This window comes from Anser anser, assembly GCF_964211835.1.
Source record: "Anser anser genome assembly, chromosome: 19".
Taxonomy (NCBI): domain Eukaryota; kingdom Metazoa; phylum Chordata; class Aves; order Anseriformes; family Anatidae; genus Anser; species Anser anser.
In genome coordinates, this window is record NC_139740.1 from 8,651,845 (window position 1) to 8,670,547 (window position 18,703).

The following is an 18,703-nucleotide window of genomic DNA, read 5'->3' on the forward strand; positions in this document are numbered from 1 at the left end:
GGGGAAGGGGGCGGGGCTACGGGGCCACGTCGGGGTGGGAGGGGTGAGCGGGGCTGTGCGCGTGCGCGGAGGGAGACGGCGCAGGTAGGGGCGCGCACGGACGCGGGGCCCTGCAGAGCTCCGCATCCCAGCCCCGGATCCCCCCCTGCAGCCCCCATCGCATCCCCAGATCCGCCCATAGCTCCAGATCCCAGCCCCAGATCCCCCCCTCAACCCCAGATCCCAGCCCCGGATCCCCCCCGCAGCCCCTCATCCCAGCCCTGGGTCCCCCCAAAGCCCCCGATCCCAAACCCAAATCACCCCGCAGCCCCAGATCCCAGCCCCGGATCCCCCCACAGCCCCCAATCCCAGCCCCAGATCTCTGCATAGCTCCGGATTCCAGCTCCAGATCCCCCCATAGCTCCAGATCCCTGCCCCTGATCTCCACATAGTTCCAGATTCCAGCCCCGGATCCCTCCATAGCTGATCCATCCCAGCCCTGGATCCCTCTGATCCATCCTGCTGATCCATAGCTGATCCATCCCAGCTGATCCATCCCAGCCCTGGATCTCCCCAAAGCTCCAGATCCCAGCCCCAGATCCCCTCGCAGTCCCCCCATTCCCGGATCCCTCCATAGGTCCACATCCCAGCCCCAGATCCCCCCACAACCCCCAATCCCAGCCCCAGATCCCCCCCCAGCCCCCAATCCCAGCCCCAAATCTCCACATAGCTCCAGATCCCAGCCCCAGATCCCTCCATAGCCCCATATCCCAGTTCTGGATCCCCCCGACAGCCCCCGATCCCAGCCCCAGGCATCAGTCCGAGCCCCATCCACACAGCTGGAGCTGCCCCCACTGCCTTGCAGAGAGCTCCAGCACTTGCTGTGCCACCCCTCGGCTGCGCAGCGGGCGCACGGCCGTGTCTCAGGACCATGAGGATTAACCAGGACACCGTGCTGCAAGGGAACAGGGCGACCCTGGTGCCGTACACCCCGGCACATGTGCCTCGGTACGTGGCTCGTGTCCTCTGGTCTGGTTTCACTTCCCTTTTTTAGTGTGTTGTTCTCAAAGGGTGCTGGCTTGGCAGCTGCAGGGGCCTCTTCCCCATGGGAACAGCACGGAAATTAAAAAAAGAAAGCTGTAGAAAGACAGTAAGTTGTGCCCGCCCTGCTCACAGCAGTCATCCCTGAGGTCTGTGCTTTTTGCCAGGACTGTGTATCCACAGAGAGGGAAATACCTGGCTGTGTGCGAACAGCCAGCACTTCTAATATTCGCTCGTATCTTTCTGTAGTGGCCAGGGAATAGCAGGACTTCAGTGTGTGACGCCAGGCAGGCAAACGTCTCATCGACGCACTTTGTAAAGCGCTGCCCTGGGCAGCTGCCGGCTCTGCACAAAGGTGGCAGTATTAGGCAAGCTGTCAGTGGTACGGTGAGGCTGTATCAAAATCAGCTGGGCTGAAATCTTCACCCTTGGTGCTGCTAGGTCAGTACTCTTACAAACTTGGAGCTTGTGTCGTGGCTCTCTTCACACAAAGCTACAGGAGGCACAAACTTCGCTAAATTTCCCAGGAGATCGCTGGTTCCTGTTTTACATAAGCGAGAGGCTTGCAGATACTTTCGAGTTGCTGTGAACGCCAGGCTAATACTTCCAGAACACCTTCACGACAGGGCACAGGCAGATCCTTGGAGCGCTTGTGGAAATCGTCCTGCGGTGCTGCTGCTAAGCCAGGGGCCTGCCCCTGGTCTCTTTGTCAGGTACCACGAGTGGATGCAGTCAGAGGAGCTGCAGCGCCTGACCGCCTCCGAACCGCTGAGCCTGGAGCAGGAGTACGAGATGCAGCGCAGCTGGCGGGACGACGCAGACAGTGAGGATCTTAGATACCTTCTAGGAGTGGGTGGAAGTGGAGAGTGGGTCCCTCTCTGTCCCGTAAAGGACACAGGGTGGGCTGAGAGCACCTGGTGAGTGGGCTTTACTAACTGAACCCGAGGGGATGTGAGACTGGCTGTCAGTTCAGCCAGCTTTGCCTTAGCACCACAGCACGTTGCCTTCCTCAGACCATCTACCGCCTTCACAGTTTCTGTACTTTGTGGGGCTCTGGGTTTCTTTGTCTTCAGTATTCGGAGCCAGATGAATAGCGATAGTTTGAAGCAAGGGGAATACGGACATGGTAACTTTCTAGGGAGATCAGAGCATGTTTGTAGCTGATATATGCTCAGGGATATACCATGCAGAGCTGCTGGTATCCATTTTGTGCAGTTTTTCAAAGGTAACGATGATTTAATTTGCACAGCATTATCTGCTGAGCTTCTCCAGCACCATCACCACTCCCCAGGACTGATCATCGTAAAAAGGTGGAAGGGAGCTGTATTTTTCCTTGGGACTCGAATTACTTTATAATTACCTCGTTGAGATTTGTTGACTGAATTGGTTCCCTGGCTCTATTACAGGTAATGAATCAGTGCTCATAAAAGCCTCGTAGAAATACAGTGAGCTGCAAAATAGCAAGGCTGGCAAAGATCTCAGTCTGGAGATCTTAGCTGGCATTAAAAGCTTTGTTGAGAGCAGCAGTAAAGTGGACCAGGTGAATCACTAGGTGATCCTTGTGCACCAAACAATTCTTCGCCCGAACTTGCTGCAGAGACAAAGCAGTGAGACCTCAGTCGGGGAATGAAAGTTTTCACGCTCCTTTTTACACAAGCTGTTTCTAGTCTTAGTGTCTGCACGATCCTTTGTGCTCACAATGGGTTTTTCAGAATATTTCTTATGTTTCTAGGGACGGGAGCAGGCATGCTTGGTGTGGGAGGTGCAGTTATTACCTCTTCCTCACTGCTAACATGCGGAAACTGCTGTTCCTTTGCCCGTTGTATGCCTTTAACTTCATCCTTCAGTACTTTGTGAATAATGCTTAGCGTGCCGTGAGAATGTTGCTTCTTGTCTGTTCTCCACAGAGTGCACCTTCATCGTGCTGGACACGGAGCGCTGGGCTGGGCAGGCACACGGGGAGGAGGACTGCATGGTGGGGGATGTGAATCTCTTTCTCACTGACAGTGAGGATCCGACTTTGGGTGAGATTGAAATTATGATTGCAGGTAAGGTTCTGCTTGCTAGCTTGGGCCTTTGTCACCTTGGCTAAAGCCAGACAGATGTTACTTAGGGCAGATTTTTATTCTCATTGCTTTACCTTAGCTGTTCAGTCCTGATCAGCATCTGTTGCTGGCCTGAGACACAGCCTATTCTGAAAAGTACCCAGCACAGCTGATTTGTCTCACCTAACAGGATGCTGATTTCTGTGGCTCTCCCTTTCAGAGCCCAGCTACCGCGGCAGAGGATTTGGCAAGGAGGCAACTCTGATGATGATGTCCTACGGTAAGGATAGCCCAGGGCACGGGGATGGGAGTAGAGTTGTGACGTGAACTCGAAGCACGTATTCCTGGTGATGTAGATAGGAGTAAGGGGTGCACCAGCCTCAGAAATTGGAGTCCTGTGTCTTTGTAGATGTGGCAGCCGAGCAGGTAACTGGAATGCTTGTCTTTCTGGTTTCTTTTGTAGGAGTGACAGACCTGGGCATCACCAAATTTGAGGCTAAGATCGGTCAGGAAAACGAAGCCAGCATTTGCATGTTCAAGAAGCTTCATTTTAAGGAGGTGTGGTGCCAAATTCTACCCAGAGGACATGAGCAGCATTTGTCCCATGACTGGGACTGAACTATTTTTCTTCTGCGTGGTCCAGGTTGCTGTGAACAGCGTTTTCCAAGAGGTGACGCTGAGGCTGGATGTCAGTGATGAAGAGAAACGATGGCTCCTGGACCAGACAAGCCACGTGGAGAAGAAAACCTACAGTGAAGTGAAGCTGCCAGCCGGAGAGCTGGAGACCTGACGGGTACAGCCAGGCACAGGCCTGGGTTCCAGGGAGGAGCTGGACCCTGTTGGGAGCTCTGAGCATGGGTGACACCTCTGCGTTGTTTTGGTCTGTCTCCTTTGGTTACGTTGTCATCTTGTCACCTTTGCACTTTCTTGCAACAGCCAGGAATACTGCCTGAAATTTGGACCTGGCGAACAGCCACTAACTCACAGACCCAATTGGGAATGACTCCGTAACTTTAACGTGCTGTTCCAGCACAGCCTAAGTCACCAGCAGTTAATTGATTCCTGGTGCACCCAGTTTGTGGACAGGCAGTACCCAGTGTTCCTACTTCCCTTAGAGCAGGATTCCTCAGCGCGACGCAGAAGTCTGGGAACTCTGGTGGCTCTGCTCTTTTTGGAATAATAATAATAAAAAAAAGACAAAAATCTGAGGTTCCTGAGCATGATCTGGGAGCAGTGGGGCTTTCTATGGCTGGTGAAAGGGTGGTGAGGCCAACAGAGCCTGCCTTCTGGGACTCTGAATCCTATTTTCTGGGGTGCGGTGGGCGCTGCTGGGTGCTGGAGGTGAGAGAGGCCCAGGTGTGGGTGAAAAGTGCTGGCCCCCTTTCAGCTCTGAAGCTGGGTTGGTAAGGGAGTTGGTGAGGTGAGGAATACCTGGCTGATCACACTGCTCAAAGGTTGACAGGATAGAGTTTTCTCACAAGGAAAGATGGCATAGACTGGTAAGATACCACAGCCCCTCTGAGTCCCCTGAAATGCTACTGATTCACAATAAAACTACAAAGATTGAAGGAGTCAGCCTGTTAACATGATTAAAACCACCAGCATCAGCCAAGCAAGACCAGAGCACAGCCTCTCCGTGATCCCTGCATGACCAGGGAACTGGCAGCTGCAGGAGGCTGCTGAGACAAAACCCTGCTCTGCTCAGACCTGTGCCTGGGTACACGGGTGTCTGGTACGAGTGCGGACCTGGAAACCTCAGGCCATCAGCTGGGAAGTGATATTTCACTTCATTTTATCTGTCGTTATCACAGCAAGGGGAAGGAAAACGCATCTGAAAGAAGACAGGATAGTGATTTCCTTCTTCAACGCAGCTCAGGACTTGCCATGTGCAGCCTGTGTGCTGCTCCCCAGTGGGATGAACTGGGGGGCAGGCTGCAAGCACCGCTCACCGGGGCAGAAACCTTTAGGGCAAGAGTCAGCCTGTGATACATCCGAGGCCTGTTGCTGAAAAAGAGCCATTTGTCTGACTCATTCTGGACCGCGTTTTTAATGCAGTTATTTAACCTGACCTTCCCTGCCCGACTCAGCGTGCTCTCAGTAGCAGGGAAGCTCGCTCAAAGAAGAGGTGGGGAGGATAACTCATGGGGTGTTCCCTCACTGTAAGGGCAGCTGTAATGGCTAATTCTAGACCAGAAATGATTTGCTCCAGTTATGAAGTATCAGATAATAGCTTGCAGGTCCGCACAGGACTGTTGTTATCAGAGACTGGTAGACTCTGGAATTTTTAGTGCCGCTTTGCCAGTATTTTTAGGGCCTGGGAGCTGGAGTTTTCCAATTTTAGTCCAGTTAAATAAATCAGCACTATGAATAACATTACAACCAAGCGTAGGAACCAAGTGCATGTCATGGCATTTTAAACAAGTATTTCACAGGGATTTTGTTGTAGCAAAAGCTTTGTGCAGCGATAAAGCAAGAGCAGCTCTACTTACAGCTGGGATTGAAGTGACAAGGCCTAGTGAGCCTCGGGCTCCTCAACACCAGCTGGGCAGGAGTGGGTTTTGTTCTCCAGAACAGCATTTGCAGAACCTGACGGCATCACGCTCCTGTCTTTGACGTCCACAGGTTCCTGACACCAGGCTGCTCTGTTCCAGAGCCGCTAGGGCAGAGTCCTTGCGGAAAACATGGGGAGTGGGGCCTGGTGCTGGAGGGGTGCAGCGGCTCCGTTTGGGCTCGCGCCTTGCTGGGCAGCTGTAGGGTCTGGGTCTAGGATGGTTGTGGACCTGGTGACGAGCACCCCGCCATCCCCAAACCCCCCGGCACCAGCTCCAAGCCCACCAGCACCACACTGGGGCTCCCCCTGCTCTCACCTCCCCGTGCCGGGCCCCCATCTCCTAGGGGCTCACCTCCATCTGGGAGCCCCCTTGGCCACTTCTCTGGCTCTGCCCAAGCTGGGGTGTGCTCAGCGGTGCCTGGAAGGGACAGGATAAGGGCTCACCCTTCTCCCATCGCCCAGCCTGGCCTAGGGATGTGCTGGTCCCTGGTCCCACGGGACAGCCTCGCTTCTGTCACCCAGGCAGCCACCAGAGCCCGCGTGCTGCTGCGCTCCCGCTGTTGCTCCGGCACCGGCGAACTCCCCGCTTGGCATCCCCGGTGCCCAGGCAACGCCGAGCCCAGGCAAAGCCTTCACCCTGGCAACCCGAAACAAGCTTGGGTCTGTCCCCGAGCCCCCCCACGTGAGAACCGGCCCCCAGGCTGCTCCGATCGGGAGACGAGGCGACACGCGGCACAGGGCCGCCAGCAGGAGATGGTCCCGCGGCCCACCGGGTGCCCCCCAGGCCTGCCCCTGTCCCCCATGGGTGTCCCCAACCCGCAGCATCGCCTCCAGGAGGAAACATCGCTCTGGAGGACGGGGCAGGTTGAAAGGAGACCTCCCCCAGCTCCCAGGGGGGTGGGAGCCTGCACATCCCCTATAGGCCTGGTCTTGGGGCTCGGCCTGTGAAATGAGTGCACGGAAAGGAGGCACAGATACCCTGTCCCTTCCACCCCCCCCTTACCAACCCCCCTGGGACAGCTTCCCCCAGCACATCCCCCCCCCCCCCAAGCTGCTCCTGAGCCCCCCACACCTCCCATCTGCCAGCACCAGCCCCCTTGTTCCCACAAGATTTCACAGCTCAGATGTGTCTTTTAATCCAATTGCAAAATTGGTGATTTTTTGGAAAACCCATACGTACCAGAGGCTCCCAGGATTGCCCGAGCCACGCTCCTGGGCCAGGACCCAGCCCAGAACTACCTTGCAGCACCCCTGGGGGGTCCCAAGGGGGGTCCCAGCCTTGGAGGCGCTGGCTGGCACAAACAGGGCGCCTCCTGAAGCCCCCATCCCCTCCCCAGAGGGGTCACTGCTGAGCCCCTCGCGCCCTCCTGCTGCAGGAGGGCTTAGCTCTGACCTGGTAAGCAGCACACGGCTTAAAAATAGCCCTGGGACACCAGCCCAGCGCCCTCACCTGCAGGCTCCATCCTCCCCTGAGGGTCAGCCCCCACCCCCAGGGAATCCCCCAGAAATCCCACCTGGGACAAGCAGTTCCCTGCCCTCCTCCTGCCCGCACGGGGGCTCAGGGTCACCCCAGACCCCACTGGAGGGGCTGGGGGCGGTTTGGGGCTGCCCCCCTCCCACCCAGCCAGCAGCCACATCCCTCAGGGCAGATTAGAGGAGGGCAGCCTGGCACTGCCCCCCCTCTGCGGGATTTAAACCTGTTAATCCCCCCAAGACATTAACCCGTGCTGGGACCAGCCCGGCCCTCCCAATCCCCCCAGCTCAGCACCCAAACTGGACGCAGTGTGGGCCCACCACAGCCTAAGCCCCCAACAGGGGGGTGTTAAATCAGAAAACCAGGCTGTGCCAAAGCATCTCGGAGGGGCTCTGTGGCTAGAAATTTAAAATAAAACCCACAAAGGCATCCACCAAAGCACAACTGGTCCCAAAGAGGCAGCCCCAGCCCCATTGCAGGACCCCCCACGCACAACCACCCCACAAGGGGACACGGGGACACCCACACTCCGTCACCCAGGACCCCCACGGCGCTGAGTCCTGGGGCCGGGGACCCACAGCTCTGAAAGGATTTATCCTGCAGCTGGGCTCGTGAAGTCAGGAAGATTTATTCCAGTCAACAGAATTTCTCTCAAGCTCGTCAGCACGGCACCCGACCGCGAAACACGGAAACAAAACGTCCACAGGAAGAATTTCCACAAAATACGCTTTTTAAAAAAAATAAACGGTGTGATTGGAAAACCTCTTCTTTTGGAGGGGAAAAAAAAAGACAGGCTATTGAGAACCCTTTAAATTAAACAGTGTAAGATGCAAACCCCGATCGTCTCTGCCTCCAGGAGTGAGCGGTAGCACAGGAGGTGATTATTGCTTGCTCCGGACACCCTCTTTTCTCCCAAAACAGCCCTGGGGCAAGGTGCCATGGGATGTCCCTGTCACTGCGGGGGTCTGGGGCGAAGGGACGGGGTCATCGTGGACGGACATTGCCAGGCAGGGGGGAAGAGCACCGACCTGGGAGGAATCGCATAGTCTGGGGCTGGGCAGAGGTCACCAAAAGCCTCAGGTTTGGAAGAAAAAAAAAGGGAGATTTGGAAGGGGACAGGAACAGGGATGGGGTTTGGGGTGGGAGAAGAGCTGGTAGAGGGGACTGGAAGCATTGGGCATCAAACCTGGCCACCCCAAGTCACCGACCCCCCCCAGATCTCTCCTTTACGCCTACCCAGGGGCGCAGGACTTCAAGCCGGGGCTGGGGGAGCACCCGGGGCCAGGCTGGAAGTGGGGGCACCCCCAGCCCCCCTCCGCTCACCCTCCTGGGGATGCCCACCAGCCACCAAACCCAGTCCTCCACGGCGGGGCGGCAGGGACGAGAGGGACAAAGGAGAGGCCGGAGGGGGTACAGTGGGGACAGGAGCCCTTGCCCCCGCCCCGAGGCGGTTTCACAGGTTGCTGAACAGTTCGTTTTTCTTGCTCCAGTCCATCTGGGGCGCCCGCTTGCTGGTGCGCTTCTGGTGGGCCCGCTCCTTGGCCACAGCCAGCGGGATGTCAAGGTCCAGGAGGGAGCCGGACGCCGAGCTGCGCTTGTCACCCTCTGGCACGCCGGGCTGCGGGGCGAGAGGATGCTCAGCACCACGGTGGGGGGCTTCTCACCCCGGTACCCCCCGTGTTTTCCTGCCCCCATCCCTACCTCGCTGCGGGTCTCGCTGCCGTCGGGCGACGTGGCCAGCACGGGGCTGGGGGACCTCTCGGACACCAAGTTTGAGTGCAGCTCTCCGCCGTTCTCCTGGGGGGAGCAGAGGGAGAGTGAAAAGGTGGGAATGGGGTTTGGGAATCACCCCCCGGGCTGCTGCAGGTCCTGGGGGTGGAGGGGAGATGACTGCGAAATCCTTCCTCCCGGCTCGTAATCCGCTGAGATCTCCAGCCTAATAAATACCTCCAGTGCTGCCCGAGCGGGGCTGGGAGGATTAAAGGCTGGCCTGGCTGCCCGGCTGCTGCCAGAGGAGGAGGAGGAGGAAGAGGAGGAGGAAGGCTGCAGGAATGGCTGCTACTTCCCTGCAGCACAAGGGCCCCTGGCCACGCAGCATCACGAGGACGGACACGGGGCATGACGGCCACCCCTGTGACGCTCAGACCCACAAGAGACCCTCTCCCTGGGGGGCACCAGCAGTCCCTGGGGGCATCACCCACCCACTGGCTGGATGGAGGGTCTCCTAAACCATGCCCAGAGCTTGGTAGTAGTGGGATTTAAAAAAATAAGTAAGTGAAAAAGGCTCTTACCTTCTCTATATCACCGTTGGCAACGGGTTCTGGCAAGGGACCTGCAGGAAGAGGACACGGGTGCTGACGGGACGGGCCCACCCGGCCCTCTCCAACCCCCCAAGCCGCCCCTTTCACCCAGCCCCGCACCCCCGAGCACCCCCCACCCCCAAATCCTGCCAGCAACTGCCCCACGGGGCAGGGAGGGGGCCAAGGCCGAGCTGAGGAGAGCGAAGAGCACCCACGCGCCCTCCGTGCGCTCCCTGAGCCATAAAATCTGTCAAAGAGTAACCGGCAGGGCCATAAACCCTCCTCACCGCACGCCCCACGGCCACGTGCCTCACACGAGGCCCTCACCCGAGCACAGAGGTGGCACAACGGGGCTGCTCTGAACAAAATCCCCCCTCCTAGTGCTCGGGGGCTCCCCCCAAGCAGAGCCCCAGGGCCTGGGGGCGAGGTGACACCGCAGCCATGACACCAGACCCACCTGCCAGGTGCGCCTCCGAGGGCACCACCTTGCACTTCTTGAAGAACTCGTCTGTGAGGACGTCCACCACCAGCAGCCTGGTCTCGTCGCCACCATCCTTGATGGCGGCCACCACGTTCGCGTGCTGCTTGCCCTCCACCGAGGCCCCGTTCACCTGCGGGCGTCACCGCGTCGTCACCGCCGGCACCGGGGACATTGCTCCTCCCGGCACCAGGCATGGCCCCGCCACAGCCCCCCACCGACGTCCGGAGACGCGTGGGGATTAGCGGGCAGGAAACCTCATTAAAAGCAGATTTTCTCGGAGTGATTAGCACGGGATTGTACCGGCCGTGCTGGCAGGAGTGCGGGGCACGTGCCAGGATGTGGCTCCTCCAGGTGGTCCCCAACGAGCCCAGAGCTTTGTCCTCACCCTGGTCACCACACGCAGCCCAGGACCCACAGGGTGCGGGGCCACCGAGCACCCTTCGCATTGATGCCCTCCGCAGCCCGTCCCACCCTGGGACAGCCCAGGGAGAGCCGTGCCCCGTGTGGTGACGGTGACAGCCCGGGTGACAGCAGCTTATCTCCCAGGGGGTGAATCAGGGCTCGGCTGCACCCCTGGGTGGGAACGGCTCTGCCCTGAGTCACCGTGCCCCAAAAGGGCAGCTCCCGGGCACCGCCACGCTGAGCAGCCCCGTCAGCGCCGTCCTGAGTTTTGGGGAGCCCCACCCCGAGTTTCGGGGAGCACGGGCACCCCCCGCCCCGTCACCCACCTCGACGATGCGGTCCTGGGGACGCAGCCCCGCTGCCTCGGCCGGCGAGTCGGGGTCCACGGCGCGGATGTACTGCCCCGGGCGGCTCTTGTCGCTGTGCAGGTTGAAGCCGTAGCCATTGGGGCCCTTCTTTATGTGGCACAGCCGGGGACGCAGCTCCTGCGAGGGGACAGCAAGGGGACAGCTGTAGGACAGCCGCTCCCGGCCCCTTCCCTCCGTGGGGCAGGGCCACAAACCTGCACCCACAGCTGGGACACCGGGTCCTGAAACACCCTATGAACCCTGGCCCTAGTTAATTGGGCACAGGGCACACTAATTGCGGTGAAACATTAAGGCAGGCTGTTATTACGTGTGTCCTCAGACCAGGCCCTTCCTTTTGGGATCAGGGTTGCAATCGCCAGGTGCAGGTGGAGGAGGAAGCGGCCCGGACTGGTGGGAGGCACCCACATCCCACCCCACCCAGGAACCCGCGGGGACCCTCCCCGTTCCCCCAGCACCCCACAAGGAAGGGACACGTGGAGCCGCTGCTCCCCTGGGACTGGGGCAGGGAGCGGCACCCACAGCACCCCGGTGCCGAGGTGCACCCCAATGCCCGGCCACGACCCTCAGCGATTGCAAAACCCAAAACCTGCTGGACTGGGGTGGTGGCACGTGGGACGTTCACCTCCTCGGGAGGCACCACCCTGCCCGCCCACGATGCGCCCAGACCTGCCCCGTCTCGGGGAAACCAAGCAGGGCAGCCACCCACTCCCAGATGAAACCCTTTAATGGTGGGGGTCCCTACTGCTAAGCCCAAACGAGAGGAAAATAGGAACGGCCCGGCGGCGTGCTGTACGTGAGCTGCACTCGCTGCCCAGCGGGATGGCCGGGAACCCTCTGAGGAACAGGGTGACACGGAGGTGGCTTCCTGCACACAGCACGGCCGGGACCGGTCCGGTTCCAGCAACCACAGACGACGTTTATATATTTACACAGAGAGGCTCAAGCCACGTTTATATTGAATACATAAAAGTTGTCTGTGGTTGCTGATACCGTCTTGATTGTTACCTCCTGATCTCGGGTAGGGATTCCCCAACAGCCGAGCCGTGCTCAAGTCCCCACAACATTCCCCACTAGGGATTTTATTACTTGTTGATGCCAACTGTTCTCCTCTGGTACCCGTAACACCCCAGGGACGTGTGCGTGCACGGCAGGAGCTTCCCCCAACAGATTCACCCCACGCCGCTCTGCGCCCAGCACCCTGCACGCGGTGCTGCGCAGGTCCCTTCGCCAGCCTCAGTCCTTGGGGCCAGCACCAAGGACGGTCGCGGGGAGCCGCAGCCCGCGCGGGTGACACATTTACGACGGGCACCGGATCAGCCCAGCCTGGGTGACAGCCCTGCTGCCGCGATAACCCCGCTCCTCTTGCACAACGCCTTCCTGCGGGGCCAAGGCTGGCTGTCACGGCTCGCCAACGCCCAGCTGGGCCCACGGGGGACAGAAGGCAACAGGGGGACGTGCCAGCAGCCAGAAGGAGCCAGCGGTGCCTGCATCCTGCCCCGGCTGCGGCCACGGGTGCCCGTGGCAATGCTCGCAGCCCCCCCAGAGCAGGTGGGATTGCAGCACCCAGCCCTGGGGGGGGTCCCTGTCCAAAAGGCACGAGGTGGCGGAGCACGGAGGAAGCAGTGACACTTCTTGTTCCTGCCTTTGCCCGGGTTTGGGATTTGCTGCCCTTGGCAGAGCCGCGGGGTTGCTCCACGCCGATAGCTCGGGACAAAGCCCGGGGGAGCACGCCGCGAGCGGGCACTGGCAGCACTCCCGGGTGAGGAGGAGGAGGAGGATTAGGAGAGCAGAGCGTTGGCACCTCGGGGCAGGGGGACGCAGCTGCTCAGCTCCACCGGTGAGGCACCGAGCCCTAAAACACGGCCAGCAGAGGCAAGAGCAGCCAGGGCCAAGGGCGAGAGGGTTTCAGGTGGGCACCCAGGGTGTGGGGCAGCCCTGCTGGGGGCAGGATCCTGTAGTGCAACTGCAACGGGAGCTGGGCAGGAGGATAACGGAAATGGCCCTAATTTCGCTAAGCTTCCTTGTCCTCAAGCACCAGCAGCCCTTGCGTTGCACTCGGGGATGGATTAGCCACACAGCCTCATCACGAGCTCTCCTGCACCTCTGGCGGGGATGGCGCTGGGTGAAGCCGGGCTCAGCACGGGACACGCAGCCATTAGGGTCCCATCCACGGCCACAGGGGGTCCCCAGGCAGGGCACAAATCCCCCTTTGCCAAAGGGACACCCGCATTGCTCCGAAAGCCTGCATGGGACTGGAGCACCCAGCCCTGGGGAGGGGATTTGGGGGCAGATCCTCCCCATCCCAGGGGGGCTGAGAACCCAGACACCCGCTGTGCTCCCGGCCTGCTAACAGATTTCAGGGCAGCTTTTGAAGGCCCAGCTTCCAGGAAGCTCCCTGCAGCCCTGCGAGAAGCACCGAGCCCGTAGGCGGCCCCGAGCAGCTGCGTTTTGGGGTTACTCAGAGAGAAACACGCCGGCTCTGAGGACGCCCAGGCCAGCAAATTCACACGGGTCCTGAAATCTGGCACACACATTCGGGCCTCATACAAAGGGGATGCAAAGCAGCCTCTTGCAGCATCCCCGTCACGTAGCGCTGGACTGGAGCTGCTTTTCATGCAGCCCACTCCTGCTCCCAAACGCTGCTGGCTCGGGAGGAAATTTAATTCATTTCCTAGTTAAACTCCAGCTACCCCAGCGCAATGCTCCCAGCTAGGAACTACCCCCTTCTCCAACCGCAGTACCCCGAAAAAACAGCTCTGGGAGGCTCAGCCGGGTTTCACAGGGGGAAGCGAGCACTAAATTTAGTAATTGAGGACTGAATCTGCAAGAGGGAGGCGGGCAGGGCTGGCACCCGGCAGCAGAAGCCTTGTCCTGGTGGCAGCAGCCCCAGCCCGTGCCAGGGCAGCGGTTGGCAGCCGCCCGTGCTCTGCACGAAACTTTCTCAAGACGCTCCCCGAGCAGCTGGAGCCTCCGGAAACCCACGCGGGGGGAGGACACGACGAGCTGCCACCGCCCCCAGCTGAGCACCGGGGACGGTTCCCTGCCCTACAAAGCGGCCAGACCCCATGTTCAGCCACCCGGCACCGGCCCCGGGGATGCAAGACCGCCCTCGCCCCAGCACGGGTGTGCCGCTGCCGGCTCCCAGCCCCTCGTGGGTGCCCCTGGATCCCGCTTTTGCAGGGGTGCAGCTGAGTTCAGCCCGCATCCAGCTGCAGGGCAGGGAGCTGTGGGGGTGGCCCCTGCCATGGGGGGAGCTGGGGGGTTGTGGAGGGCAAGCAGGGACAGATCCTGCCTCGACACTGGAGGTTTTAAATCCTCGGGGGGGGAGAGCGGTGCCATGCAGGAAGCCTGACAGCCAGCTCTCCTGGCAGCGAGCGTCTCCGGGCTTGCTAAGCAAATAAAGGCAAGTCCAGCCCAACAAAGCAAACAGGACTCTGACACATGCAAACCTCCCGCTCCCCGCCGGGACCGGCGCTGGGAGAATCCCCACGGCCGCCGCGGGGAAGGGCAGGGCTCAGGGGCCGCAGGACAGGCACACGGCGTGCTCGGCGTCCCACGGGGCGGCTTCCCAGCACGGCCTGGAGCAGGATGAGCGCCCAGCCGAGGCGACGTCTCCAAACCTTTGTTTTTTCCCCAGCTTGGGGCCGGGCCCTGCCCCCCCCCCCCCCCAGCCACAGGGTTTTTCCTGCTACCTGTTGAGAAACTGTTTGGGGCTGCGGGCAGGCGAGCAGCAGTGTCAGCCGCTGTCACCAGCGCCACCGACTTCCTGCTCCCGTGCAGAGAGAAACCGTCGGTGCTAACGGTGAGGCTGCACCCCGAGCTGACCCCAAGCCTTCGTGCACCTCCAGTACCCCGTAGCCAACCTGCTTCTCTGGCCGATAGTGCTGGGGTCCCATCCCCCTGGGGAGCCGCACGTCCTCAAAGCCCCATAAGCACAGCAAGGAGCTCGCCCAAGCTGCGTTAGATAAGGCCCTTTTATTTTTTCCAGCTCGTGGAGGGATGCCTGGGCTGAAGGCACGCACAGAAGGTCTCGCTAGCCCGGGGGGAGCACTGGCACAGCGACATATGGAAGGCGGGCACGTGCCCCCTGCGCGGGGAGGGAGCACAGCCTGGTCGGGAGGATGCTGCAGGTGCAGAGGCCGCGTGTTCCTACCCACAGCATCCTGCCCCACTCCCCCAGATGGGAGAGATTTACACCCCCATGGCCACCAGACCCCCATCACCGGGCAAAGGGGTGCCGGAGCGGTGCCTTAGCCAGGCAGGGACCAACGATGGTGTGTCAGCGGGGCTGGGGGAACACGTAGCTGCACCACGCTAAAGTCCAACAGGAGACACGACGAGTAAAAACACCTGATCCTCAGCAAAACCCCGCAGGACGACAGCTCGGCCAGGCACCAAAGTCCACCCGGGACCAACCCTGCGCCGGTGCCCATCCCAGAGCCGCAGCAAAGCGCCGTGCTGGCACCGGGGGGGTATCAGGGGAGGTCAGGCATCTGCGTCAGTCCCCAGGACTGTCCCCAGCCTGGGGACACCGTGCCGGCCCTGCCCTCTTCCCGGGAAGCCCATCCCCATCTTTGTTGGGGGCAACAAACACCCGTTTTCACCGGGTAAACAAAAAGCAGTATTATCTCCGGCAGCCCCGAGCGTCTCTTAGAAACCGCTGCGGGCAGGAAAGGTCAGAAATTTCTCAATTCCTCACCTCTACGTCGCTTTGTTTGTGCAACCGCTGACTCCTACGCGCTGCTTAAGGCTGACATTCCTGACTTGCTGTGCGTCCCCCGGGACCCACCGACCCTGCTCCAGGCTCCCCCGTCCCCGCTGTGCGCAGAGACCGGGCACGCTCAGGGCACGAGTGGCTGCTGCCAACTCCTGCAGCCACAGCCCCAAACCTTCCCTCGACCGAGGCTTTTTGCTGCGTTTTGGAGCTGGTGAACACCCAAAAAACCTCGTAGCAGCCCGGGCTGGGGCTCCCCGGTGCTTTGAAGGCAAATACACACGGCAGGGCCGGATGCTGCTGGTGGGGCGGGGGGAGCAGGGCTGTGCAGCCCCCGTGCAAACACCGTGGGCAGCAGCAAAGTGAAACCCTGCTTCCAAACCACAGCCCTACAGGGGTCATAGGGCAGCGGGACGGAGCCAGCAGCTCCCCAGGTGCTGCTGTGCCCACTCGTGGTCCTCAGCTTCACACGCCCGCAGCTTCCCGGGGGGCTTTGACCCCGTTTTGCTCATCCTGCAGCACAAGGACGGGCTGGGGTGGGGGGGGGGGTGCCAGGATAGGGCTGCTCCTGCTGGGGCACAGAGCCCCGTGCACCCTCAGCACCCCAAAACCAACCAGCAGCAAGCAAAAACCAAGAGAACACGCAGCAGGCCCGGCTGGCTGCCTCCTTCCGCGGCCGGGCCCGGGCTGCTCGTGGTGTAAGCGCATTTAAAACAAGCGAACAAAGGCCGAACCGAGCAGCCGGCAGCGCTCCCCGCCGGGCTCCGCGGCGCCACCGGGGGCGGCACCGGCGCGGGGCTCCCCCAGCCCGGGGGGGTGAAAAAACTTCTCGGGGGGTGAAAAACGCCGCCCGCCCCCCCCGTTCTGCCCCCCCGCCCCCCCGGTTACCCGCTCGCTGCCGCCGCTGCTCCGCTCCTGCACCGCGGGCTCCGCCGCCGGGGGGTCCCGCTGAGCCTCGCCGCCGTCGGGGGGGCTCGGGGGCTTCTGCGGGTGCTCCTCGGGCTGCGGCTGCACGACGAGGAGCCGGACGGAGCCGGCGGCGGCGCGGATCCGCTCCACCACCTGCTGGTGGCTCTCCCCCTCCACGTTCGCCCCGTCCACCTCCAGCAGGCGGTCCCCGGCGCGCAGCCCGGAGCGCTCGGCCGGCGAGCCGGCTTCCACCAGGCGGATGAACTGGCCCGGCTTGCCCTTCTCGCCGTGCAGGTGGAAGCCGTACCCGTCCGGGCCCTTCTCCAGGCAGCAGAGCCGCGGCGCCGCGGGCCCCGTCGGGGCGCTGCTCATGGCGCCGCCTGCACCGCGCCCGCTCTGCGCCGCCCCGCGCCCGCCGACGGCTTTTATAGCGAGGGGCGGGGCCTCCGGGGGGCGGAGGCCAATCGGAGGGAGAGGGGGGCGGGGCCTTCGCCTAACTGGGAGGGAGGGGGCGGGGCTATGGAAATCGCGCGGGGGTGGGCGGGGTTGCGGAGATAGAAAGCGAGGTGGGCGGGGTTATGCAAATGAGGCCCCGCCCCCGTGGCGCGCCCCGGCCCCGAGGGCGCGGGGGCTGGGGGGGGGGGGGCAGGGGGACAGGGACCCCCGTGGGGGCGCCCCCAGTTCCCTGTGGGGTCACCCCGACCCCGTCTGCAGCCCCGCTGCCCCGTGGGGTCACCCCAGCTCCCCCGTGGGGGTGCCCCCAGTTCCCTGTGGGGTTGCCCCCGACCCCCTCTGCAGCCCCATTCCCCCATGGGGGCGCCCCTGGTTCCCCGTGGGGTCACCCCAGCTCCCCCGTGGGGTTGTCCCGGTCCCCCGTGGGGTCGCATTCAACCCCCTCTGCAAACCATCTGCCCCATGGGGCCACCCCAGCTCCCCACTGCAGCCCCACTCCCCCCGTGGGGTCACCCCCAGCCCCCCCATGGGGCTGCCCCTGCCCCCTGCTGCAGCCTCAGTCCCCCATGGGGTCACCCCTAACCCCCTCTGCAGCTCCGCTCCCCTGTGGGGTCACCCCCAGTTCCCTGTGGGGTCGCCCCCACTCCCTGTTGCAGCCCCACTGGCCTGGCCTCCACAGTTCTTCCCCCCCGGCGAAGCAGCGCCAGCCCCCGTGTGCTCCTTGCTCTGTCCCCGTCACCCGTGGGACACCCAGCAGTGCCTGTGCCACGCCGCAGCCCCATATCCCCTGGCGTGGTGTGCCCGCTGCCGCCTCTGCTCTAGCTGCAGGGCCCTGGGGGCTTCTCAAAGCTGGGGGTGGCAGGGGTAGGAGGGGTGCAAGGGGTGGAAGGGGTGCACGGAAGTGAAAGGAGCAGAGAGAAGCACGCTCAGCATGGGAAAGCTGCAGGGGAGGCCGTGCTCGCCGGTGACCCGCTGGGCGGCGGAAATGGGAGCGCGGCCCCTGAGCGGCCCCCAGCCCCTGCTCAGCACCCGGCTGTGGCCCGGCAGGGCGCTGGCACAGGGCGCTCCCAGGCTGGATAACCCCTGGGGTTCGGCTCCGCCACGGCCCTGCCGCGCTCCGCGCTCAGCCTGGAGAGCAGAAGCGGCCGCGGGAGGCTCTGGAAGTGGGAAGCGCTGGCTTTGGGGTCAGCCTGGGCTGCGGGGGCAGGTCTCACGGCCGGGCTCCGCGGCCTCGGCTGGAGTTCAGAGCGGCCAAAGGTCCCCGGGGCCGCTTAATTAAGCATAATTAATTGTGCCCTAGCCAGGTGGGGAGGACGGGCAGCACGCTGCGGGGCGGAGCGGCTCTGCCCCGGCCCCACGGGGCTGCATGGGGCTGGGAAGCGCCGGGGGAAGCCAACAGCAGCGGGAGAGCCGAGGAGCAGGGGGGCCGCCCGTCTCCTCGCCCCGCTGAGCATCACCCCGCTGCCGCTCGGCCCCGAGAACCCGGCCGGGAGGAATCCCACGGCGGGTGGCAGCAGGGGAGAAAACCAGCGGGAGAAAACCAGGCCAAGCGCTCGGCGTGCCCTGGCGGCCTCGGCACGGCCCCGTAGCGAAGGGGCTGCGGGTGCCAAAACCCCCCCCAGCTCTTCTCATCCGAGGCGGGGAGAAGCGGGTGCACTTTTCGGGGAACGCTCCTCTAATTCAGGAAACAAAACCCGGCCCTGGCAGGGCTGCTGTGAGCGTGGAACCCCGATAAGGAGGAAAGGCAGAGGGAGAGGAAACAGCCGGCGCTGCGCTCGGGTGCCCAGCGGAGCCCAGGGCGCTGGGGACACCGACAGAGCCCAGCCGTGTCCTGCCAGGGCCAGCAGCTCTGGGACGCTGGCACAGCTCGGGCCGGAGGGCGGGGAAGAGAATAGAGCCGATGTCTGTTTGTGTTGAAGCTCTCCGGCATTTTATTTTATTTATTTATTTTTTTTTTGCCGACCTCAGCCAAGAGGCGGCGGCGAT

General features: G+C 62.1%; 2 protein-coding genes across 3 annotated transcripts; one reads left to right on the forward strand and one right to left on the reverse strand.

Annotated features, from left to right (window-relative positions):
* The first annotated feature begins 17 nt into the window (after positions 1–17).
* Positions 18–4,268, forward strand: NAT9 (N-acetyltransferase 9). Of its 2 annotated transcripts, none has more exons than XM_083805150.1 (7): positions 18–84; positions 845–987; positions 1,734–1,843; positions 2,928–3,068; positions 3,286–3,345; positions 3,529–3,623; positions 3,709–4,268. In XM_083805150.1, exons 2-7 carry the CDS (start codon positions 911–913, stop codon positions 3,853–3,855), a joined length of 630 nt encoding a protein of 209 aa, XP_083661276.1. In that variant the 5' UTR covers positions 18–84; positions 845–910; the 3' UTR covers positions 3,856–4,268. The 2 variants fall into 2 exon arrangements, with proteins under 2 accessions (XP_083661276.1, XP_083661277.1); XM_083805151.1 differs by having other exon boundaries at positions 2,928–3,044.
* Positions 4,269–7,699: 3,431 nt separating this feature from the next.
* NHERF1 (NHERF family PDZ scaffold protein 1) lies at positions 7,700–16,669 on the reverse strand. Its single transcript, XM_083805149.1, has 6 exons — positions 16,244–16,669; positions 10,600–10,758; positions 9,848–10,001; positions 9,382–9,422; positions 8,792–8,887; positions 7,700–8,708 (listed from the first exon to the last, which is right to left on the reverse strand). The coding sequence occupies exons 1-6, from the start codon at positions 16,634–16,636 to the stop codon at positions 8,544–8,546; spliced, it is 1,008 nt and encodes a 335-aa protein (XP_083661275.1). The 5' UTR covers positions 16,637–16,669; the 3' UTR covers positions 7,700–8,543.
* Positions 16,670–18,703: the final 2,034 nt, after the last annotated feature.

What these genes read in the sequence shown, in the direction of transcription:
- NAT9 (XM_083805150.1), top strand. Translation starts at nt 911, where the DNA reads ATGAGGATTAACCAGGACACCGTGCTGCAAGGGAACAGGGCGACCCTG. An exon ending in GATTGAAATTATGATTGCAG is followed by an intron (nt 3,069 to 3,285) that starts GTAAGGTTCTGC and finishes TCTCCCTTTCAG; the next exon opens with AGCCCAGCTACCGCGGCAGA. An exon ending in AGAAGCTTCATTTTAAGGAG is followed by an intron (nt 3,624 to 3,708) that starts GTGTGGTGCCAA and finishes TGCGTGGTCCAG; the next exon opens with GTTGCTGTGAACAGCGTTTT.
- NHERF1 (XM_083805149.1), bottom strand. Translation starts at nt 16,636, where the DNA reads ATGAGCAGCGCCCCGACGGGGCCCGCGGCGCCGCGGCTCTGCTGCCTG. An exon ending in GCAGCGGCGGCAGCGAGCGG is followed by an intron (nt 10,759 to 16,243) that starts GTAACCGGGGGG and finishes GTCCCCTCGCAG; the next exon opens with GAGCTGCGTCCCCGGCTGTG. An exon ending in CCAACGGTGATATAGAGAAG is followed by an intron (nt 8,888 to 9,381) that starts GTAAGAGCCTTT and finishes TGCTCCCCCCAG; the next exon opens with GAGAACGGCGGAGAGCTGCA.